This window comes from Capricornis sumatraensis, chromosome 6, assembly GCF_032405125.1.
Source record: "Capricornis sumatraensis isolate serow.1 chromosome 6, serow.2, whole genome shotgun sequence".
In the NCBI taxonomy this organism is placed as follows: Eukaryota; Metazoa; Chordata; class Mammalia; order Artiodactyla; family Bovidae; genus Capricornis; species Capricornis sumatraensis.
In genome coordinates, this window is record NC_091074.1 from 17,868,743 (window position 1) to 17,878,368 (window position 9,626).

Sequence of the window (9,626 nt, forward strand, 5' to 3'; positions counted from 1 at the left end):
TTGCCAGGATAAATCCATGTATAGAGGGGCCTGGTGGACTACAGTCCATGGGTTGCAAAGAGTCAGACATGATTTAGGGATTCAACAACATTTACTGACTAACCTCCATGTGTCAGACTACATCCCATGTAAAAAGGATGCAACAAGGCACAAATAAGGCCAAAAAAAAGGAGGCAAAATAAGGGTAAAAAAAAAAAGCCTCACAACGCTTACATTCTAATGGCTATGGTGAACAGCCATTAATAAATAAACTGTACTTTTTAAAACAGGGAAAATTATGCCCAAAGCAACAGAGTATCATCCCTTTCCCAAGTAACTACTTAGCAGCATCTCAGGCCACAGTTCACACCATCTGGTCTATTCCAGAGACTTTCTGATATACTATAAAGTCAACAAGAAAAGAAAAATGTTTTTAAAATAAATCTAAGTAATAAGGAAAATCTATCATTCTTCAGCTAACTGGATTACAGAACTGACAACCGAAACAGAAGGAATTTAACTGAAATGTAGACTGAACCAAATTTTTTAAAAATACTTATGTTAAAGATGCACTTAATGAGCTAATACGTACTTTATCTTCTCTAATATCTGAAATTCCCGGAATACTTTTGTTCAGAGGCCTATTTAATATGAACTAGTGGTTACAGCTGATATCCTAGCACAAAAAAACTCTCAGCATAATACCACTATCCAATTTGTATTTTTTGCCAGACTCCAAAGAAAGGCTACCAACTGTATTGGCTAATAGGTGTAACTAGGCTTATTATCACCAGCAGGTAAAGAAAATGCCTATGGTGCTTAGGAGTTTGCATACAAAAGGCAGCACTAAAGTAACATTTTACCAATATTCTGCTTGTCACAAGGAATTTAATACTAGCCATCTATTTCACAAATTTCTAGGCTGTTAAGAGCTTTAAAATTTTAAATAATTTTATGTTCAACTGAAAATCTATGTTAGACTTCAAAGTTGAAAACAGAAATAGTAAAAGACAAAGGTGATACAGACCTGAAAAATTCATTCCTTACCACATAACTATGAAAAAATTATTTCAACTCTACAAATCACTGCTATCACTTCTGTACTATAATATAATGCTTTCTTTAACTTTCTTAAAAGAATAGAGAAGATGAAAATTAAGAGGAGAACTGGATACTCACACCACTGGGAAGGAACTGAGCATGCTTTACATGAGGGGAAGCAATGTCCTTGCTAGAGATGATCAGTGTTATTCATCATTCTGTAGGAAAAAAGACAGAGAATTCAGAAACACTTTGAAATCAAATACTGAATAAAAACATTAATTAGATAATTTAAGGATTAACAGTTAACATCAAATAACCAGGTTTTTAAAAAATTACTTTTTATTTCAAGTAAAACATCTATTTTAAAAATAGAAAAATACTTTTCAAAGCTTTCAAATTACTCACTTGGAAAAATGAAAATCATCCCTGAAGTTTATCTGTTACCAGATACCACCCAAGGAAACGGATTTAAACATTAAATGGAATATATATATACACACAATACTGTGACACTCAGGATAACTTGTTGATAATAACTCCAGTGCACTTATGCAGAATCCTATAAACAAAAAACATACCACAGCATGATAGAAGCTAACAGTCTTAAAAGGGGGGTACAACCTGGGGTGTAGTTCCAAGTCTATTACTTATTTTGTTGTTATTTAGTCGCTAAGTCACATCCGACTATCTGTGACCCCACGGACTGTGGCCCGCCAGGCTTCTCTACCCATGCGGCTTCCCAGGCAGGAATACTGGTGTGGGTTGCCATTGCCGTCTCCAGGTTATCTTCCTGACCCGGGGATCAAACCGACATCTCCTGCATTGGCACTGCGTCTTTACCACTGAGCCGCCAAGGAAGCCCATTATTTTATTTTACTGCTAGTCAAATCTAACAGTGACTTAATTTCTCTGAGTCTCAATTCCACATTCATAAAACAGAGGTAATAGGTAACTACTTCAAAAAGCTACAAGAGTTTAAAACATTTTTTAAATGGTGGTGATGAAGTACTTCACAAACTATCAGGTAGCAGGGGCTTTTTTACTACTAACTTTAAAAAGACACCAATAATGGTGTCCATTCCTGAACAGGCTTAAGTTAATAATGGAGCAAGTTCAGTACTTCTGTCTTCTGATTAACATTCTACTGCTTTAATCAGAGTTCAGACGCTGTGACCCCATTTAACTCACACATAGATCTTAACAAAAAATGAAATCTACTATTCACAGCTTAGGAGCTAAAGATCATGTATTACTGACTGAACTTATTAGCAGTTTCAAACCTCAATATATACAGGGAACTATTTCCATCAACTGCAAGTTCATATTATAAAGTGGGAGAAGGCAATGGCAACCCACTCCAGTACTCTTGCCTAGAAAATCCCATGGGAGGAGCTTGGTAGGCTGCAGTCCATGAGGTCACTAAGAGTCAGACACAACTGAGCGGCTTCACTTTCACTTTTCACTTTCATGAATTGGAGAAGGAAATAGCAATCCACTCCAGTGTTCTTGCCTGGAGAATCCCAGAGATGGGGGAGCCTGGTGGGCTGCCGTCTCTGGGGTCGCACAGAGTCGGACACGTCTGAAGTGACTTAGCAGCAATATTATAAAGAAGATGAAAACCAAAAATGTTGATGTCAAAAACTCTCACATTAAAATACACATTCAGCACTGAATTATTTTAAGCAAGACCAAAGTGTCTAACAGTGACTACTGATATATGTGAAATGTACACAGTAAAGTTAGAAACCTTTACATTTGCATATTCTAAACTGTAGCTTTAATGAAATACTGGTCCTAAACAGCAGATATAAAACACAAAGAAAACTTCCTAAAAATACTGTTGATTGCATTTCCTAGACCAACAACAAGCCACAACATGGATTACTGGTCAATATATATATATATTTTTTCACTCCTGCTCCAATTTAGTTAAAATATACTAAATACTAGCCCTGAAATAGAAACAAGGTCATAACATGAGTAAGATATGGTCCCAGTAGTGTAGGAGCTTATTAAACTATGGCGGGGGGACAGGGGGCGCGGGGTGGGGGAGTAAAACAAAAATTACACACACACACATCTCCAATAAAAGGCATTAAGTGCTAAGAATAATAACACAAGATTTACGAGCACAGCAACTCAGAAATTAATTGGTTACAGAGAACTGGGAAGACTTCTTTAAGTGAGATCTCAGCTGTTATTTGAAGTTTAGAATAAGACTTCCCCCAAATCAAAGTGTGAAGAGAGGTTAGAACCAGTGGAAGAAAGAATCAGGAAGAGGAAACAGTTTAAAAAAAGATTATGAAGGATGTTTAGGGACTAAGTAGACCTGTCTTATTGGCCTTTAACATTTATGTATGAGGGACAGACAGGTAGAAAGGAAGGAATTCCACAGTCTATGAAGGGCTCATAAATGCCCTGCAGTATTTCTCATCTTAATTCTATAAATATGAGAATATCACCACGACTGAATCAGACAATCTAGGGGGAAAATCACCAAAGACTTTCATTTGACAGATAAGGAAACTGAGATTAAGACACTGATACAGATCTGTATAAGTACAAATCACTTAATTTATGTCATTTATATTCCAGACATAGATGGACTTGAAATAAGACATAAAACATTCAAAGGACAGAAGATCAAGCAAGTTGCTGTGAGTTCTCCGCTCTTAGGTTCAATAGGAACAGACTGTTCCTAGCATAAGAGACAGATTTTTTAAATTGACAGTTTAAAACTGTGCATTGAAACACATCATTAGAATGGCTATAATTTAAAAAAAAAAAAACAGAAAATAACAAGTATTGGCACAGATGTGGATAAAATAAAACCTTTGTGTGCTCTGATGAAAAATATAAAATGGGGGTACTGCTATGTAAAATAGTATGGAGATTTCTTAAAAAAAACTTAAATATAGAATTATCAGGGGATCTGCAACTTCAATTCCAAGTATATAAGCAGGAGTGAAAGCAGGGACTCGAAAATATATTTGTACACCTAAGTTCATAGCAGCATAGTCACAAAAGCCAAAAGGTGGAAACAAATATCTATCAACGGATGAATGGCCAAGCAAAATGTGATACATGCACACAAGGGAGTATTAGTCTGCCTTAAAAAAGAAGGAAATTCTGACATACTAACATCGATGAACCCCAAGGCATTACACTAAGTGAAAGAAGCCAGTCACAAAAGGCCCAATACTGTATAATTCCACTTTTACAAGATATTTACAGTCTTCAAACTCTGGGACAGAAAGGAGAATGGTTCTTAAAGGGGGCTGGGGAAGGAGAGGTTATTGTTTAATGGTGCAAAGTTTTAGTTTAGAAACACGAGAAAAAGATCTGGAGATAGATGACAGTGATGGTTGTACAACAATGTTTATTGTACTTAAGTGTCATGAACTGCTTGCTTTAAAACTGTTAAAATGGTAAATTTTATATTATCTATGCTTTATTACTGCAAAAAGGAGAGTGTTATAATAAAAGAAAACACATATTAAAAGGTATCAGGGATAAAAGTTTATGGATGCTGGATCGTATTTAAGCACCTAGCTATAAAAAGCAAGTAAGCTATAAAAGATAAAAAAATCACCTACTTACTGGACTTCTCATCTATTATACTTAAAAGAGAAAGAGCCGAACAACATTCACAGATGACTGAGAGGATTCTGTACCAATAGAGCTTGCATTTTGATATAAGAAAAACACTGCAAATAAGCAAGAATTCATAGAGTGCATTTTCTCAGTTACCTCAACTGAGACACATAATATAAAAAATTAAGAAAAATGTGCAAAAATATTTTTACTTATAAACTACAAGATGAACTAGATAATCTTTGGATCAATGAAATCAAAATCTTTATTTTATTTGAAATGGTTTTAGTGTTCTGCTACATAGGACACAGAATAAATATATATTATATACATGTATGTGTTTTTCCACATAGAGAAATCTGATCTGTGGAAGAGATCCAGTGATGGTGGTTACTGTAAGTACAGGGTGAGAACTGGACAGATTCGGGAAAGCGTAGGAAGGGGACTGTTCTCAGAGAACTGTATAATTTTAACCATATGAATGTTATTGCTCAGTCAATAAATCAAATTAATAAAAATAGGAATTAAGAGAAGGAGCCCACTGAACCCTTTGTAATTCAACACTAACTTGAAGATTATTGCAAACTAATAAGACATAAGAATGAATTAACTGGAATAATATTGTACTGAAAGAGAACTATACACCTTTTTGCTAATGATCTAAAGGAATACCTAAGAAATGTAAGCTATTCTAGTAAAAAAAAAAAAAAAGCTGAAGTTTTTTGTTAAGAATTATGATAAAACACTTTAAATTAATTTAAAAAATTGTCCCTAGTTTGGCAGGGAAAAAAGGCATCAATCATACTAGTAACATTTTCCCAATACTCATAAATAAGCTGTACCGAGAAAAACGCTGCCCCCCACACAATTAAAGTTTAAAAATAGGAATTTAAAATTAGAAAAAAAGAAGTCCAAGAACCCCCAAGAAAATCAAACAAAAGGAGGAAACCAGAAGTGGACTTCACTGGCCGGACCACAGAACAAAAAGACACGAAGCAAATCAATACGACACTGGCTGGGGACAGACACACAGATGAGTGAGAGAGAATAAAGCTTAGTGATTCCAGAACACATAAGGAAATACACAAGCCAAAAGCTAAATTTTACTTCAACAAGCTGCTTTTGAACTGCGGTGTTGGAGAAGACTCTTGAGAGTCCTTTGGACTGCAAGGAGATCCAACCAATCCATCCTAAAGGAAATCAGTCCTGAAAATTCACTGGAAGGACTGATGTTGAAGCTGAAACTCCAATACTCTGGCCATCTGATGCGAAGAACTGACAAACTGGAAAAGATGCTGATGCTGGGAAAGATTGAAAGCGGGAGAAGGGGACGATAGAGGATGAGATGGACATGAGTTTGGGTAAACTCCAGGAGTTGGTGATGGACAGGGAGGCCTGGTGTGCTGCGATTCATGAGTCGCAGAGAGTCGGACATGACTGAGTGACTGAACTGACTGAACTGAGGATAACTTATCATCTAGCAAGAAATCATATCTTTATCTTAAATTATATATAAAAATTTAAATTCCAAGTGGAATAGACATAAATCTATAAAACTCAGAGACACATTCTACAACAAAATTTAGAAGATCAAAGAGAAGAAACTTTAAAAGATAGACATAAGAGTTTAAAATTTCCTACTACAAAAAAATCATAAAGCAAAGAATTTTTAAAAAGATGTCCTTGTCATCATAAGGGACTGGAATGCAAAACTAACAAGTAAAGACATAACTGGAGTAACAGGAAGGTTTCACTTTGGAGTACAAAATGAAGCAGGGCAAAGGCTAACAGAGTTTTGCCAAGAGAATGCACTGGTCATAGCAAACACCCTCTTTCAACAACACAAGAGAAGACTCTACACATGGACATCACCAGATGGTCAACACCAAAATCAGATTATGTTCTTTGCAGCCTAAGATGGATAAGCTCTATACAGTCAGCAAAAACAAGACTGGGAGCTGACTGTGGGTCAGATCATGAATTCCTTACTGCTAAATTCAGACTTAAATTGAAGGAAGTATGGAAAACTACTAGACCATTCAAGTATGACCTAAATCAAATCCCTGATGATTATACAGGGGAAGTGATGAATAAATTCAAGGGATTAGATCTGGTAGATAGAGTGCCTGAAGAACTATGGATAGAGGTTTGAAACACTGTATAGGAGGCAATAATTAAAACCATCCCCAAGAAAAAGAAATACAAAAATGTAAAATGGTTGTCTGAGGAAGCCTTACAAATAGCTGAAAAGAGGAGAAGCAAAAGGCAAAGGAGAAAAGGAATGATATAGCCATTTGAATGCAGAGATCCAAAGAACAGCAAGGAGAGACAAGAAAGCCTTTCTAAATGAACAATGCAAAGAAATAATGGAAAACAATAGAATGGGAAATACTAGAGATCTCTTCAAGAAAATCAGAGATACCAAGGGAACATTTCATGCAAAGATGAGCACAATAAAGGACAGAAATAATATGGACCTAACAGAAGCAAAAGGTATTAAGAAGAAGTGGCAAGAATACACAGAAGAACTATACAAACAATGTCTTAATGACTCAGATAACGATGATGGTGTGATCACTCACATAGAGTCAGACATCCTGTAGGGAGAAGTCAACTAGGCCTTTAGGAAGCATTGTACATGAACTGAATTCAAACTTCCAGCTGTTCAAGCTGGATTTAGAAAAGGCAGAGGAACCAGGGATCAAATTGCCAACATCCATTAGGTTATCAAAAAAGCAAGAGAGTTCCAGAAAAACATCTGCTTCATTAACTATGCAAAAGCCTTTGAACGTGGTGATCACAACAAACTGTGGAAAATTCTTCAAGAGACAGGAATACCTACCTACCTCCTGTGAAACCTGTATGCAGGTCAAGAAGCAACAGTTAGAACTGGACATGGAATAATGAACTAGTTCCAAATTGGGAAAGAAGAACATCAAGGCTGTATATCGTCACCTTGTTTACTTAACTTATATGTAGAGTACATCATGCGAAATGTTGGGCTGGATGAAGCTCAAGCTGGAATCCAGATTACCAGGAGAAATATCACTTACCTCAGATATGCAGATGGCACCACCCTTACGGCAGAAAGCCATAAGGAACTAAAGAGCCTCTTGATGAAGGTGAAAGAGGAGAAGAGAAATAGCTGGGTTAAAACTCAACATTCAAAAAACTAAGATCATGGCATCCGGTCCCATCACTTCATGGGAAATAGATGGGGAAACAATGAAAACAGAGACAGACTTTATTTTCTTGGACTTCAAAATAACTGCAGATGGTGACTGAAGCCATGAAATTAAAAGACACTTGCTCCTTGAAAGAAAAGTTATGACAAACCTAGACAGGGTGTTAAAAAGCAGAGACATCACTTTGCCAAAAAAGGTCCGTGTAGTCAAAGCTATGGTTTTTCCAGCAGTCATGTATGGATGTGAGAGTTGGACTATACAGAAAGCAATGAAGAACTGATGCTTTTGAACTGTGGTGTTGGAGAAGACTCTTGAGAGTCCCTTGGACTGCAAGGAGATCCAGTCAATTCTAAATATCCTGAATATTCATTGAAAGGACTGACACTGAAGGTGCAGCTCCAATACTTTGGCCACTTGATATGAAGAGCTAACTGTCTGGAAAAGACACAGATGCGGGGAAAAATAGAAGGCAGGAGGAGAAGGGGATGACAGAAGATGAGATGGTTGGATGGCATCACAAACTCGATGGACATGAGTTTGAGCAAGCTCAGGGAGATGGTGAAGGATAGGGAAGCCTGGCATGCTGCAGTTCATGGGGTTGCAAAGAATCAGACATGACTGAGCAACTGAACAAAAAAAAAAACAAAACAAACAAATCAGATAAAATATTTGACATGTAGAGAAAGAATAGATCCAAGCTGTCATTGTTTACTTTAAAAAACACTCAAATTTACTAGAAGTCAGAGAAATAACAATTAGTTTAACAATGAGATATAACTTCAGCAAAAATTTAAAAGATTGATAATATGTCTGCAAAGGGTACGGTCATTTCACTGGTCTAAGGACAAAGCCCTTTTGGAAAGAAATCTGGCAACATAAATTGAAATTTAAAGTATTTACACTTTTGAGTCCCTTGAACTGCAAGGATATCCAACCAGTCCATCCTAAAGGAAATCAGTCCTGAATAGTCATTGGAAGGATCGATGTTGAAGCTGAAACTCCAATACTTTGGCCACATGATGTAAAGAGCTGACTCAATGGAAAAGACCCTGATGTTGGGAAAGACTGAAGGATGACAGAGGATGAGATGGTTGGATGACATCACTGACTCAATGGACAGGAGTGTGAGTAAACTCCAGGAGCTGGTGATGGACAGGGAGGCCTGGCGTGCTGCAGTCCATGTGGTCGCAAAGAGTCGGACCCTACTGAGCAACCGAACTGAACTTAATGAGTAGTCCTATTCCTGGGAATCTATCACACAGAAACAAAAGTAATCATACACAATACGTACAAGGATGTTTCTTGTCATTTATTTTGCTATTTCTTGTCTCTATAAACAGAACTGTTTCAATCCATACAGGAATGGCTGAATAAATGACAATATACTTTGATCAATGAACACAATGCAATCAAGCAGAGTTTTATCGGGTGACTTGGTGGGATTTGCACATTGCCACACTGAGTTAAAAAATAAACAGCAAAATGCAATCAAATGAGTATGATGAGATTTAAAAAGAAAACCAACAAGAACAAAAGTGAAAGGGAAAGTTGCTCAGTTGTGTCTGACCCTTTGCCACCCGATAGACTGCAGCATACATACAGTCTATGGAATTCTCCAGGCAAAAATACTAGAGGGGGTAGCCTATCCCTTCTCCAACAGATCTTCCCAAGCCAGGAATCCAACCGGGGTCTCCTGCATTGCAGGCAGACTCTTTACCAACAAAAACAGTCCTTTTATAGGCGTGTCTCTTGTCAGTATGTTTACTGACATACATACATACACGAACATGGAGAAAATATAGGTAGTCAATAGGTATTGGAGGT

At 36.9% G+C, this 9,626-nt stretch overlaps 1 protein-coding gene across 6 annotated transcripts in view; it reads right to left on the minus strand.

Annotated features, from left to right (window-relative positions):
* HMBOX1 (homeobox containing 1) overlaps nucleotides 1–1,181 on the minus strand; it is a 115,099-nt gene extending 113,918 nt beyond the window's left edge. For all 6 annotated transcript variants that reach the window (XM_068974254.1, XM_068974251.1, XM_068974253.1 and 3 more), the window contains exon 1: nucleotides 1,159–1,181. In XM_068974254.1, the coding sequence (XP_068830355.1) occupies nucleotides 1,159–1,181 (23 nt within the window). The remainder of the gene's footprint in view (nucleotides 1–1,158) is intronic.
* Nucleotides 1,182–9,626: the final 8,445 nt, after the last annotated feature.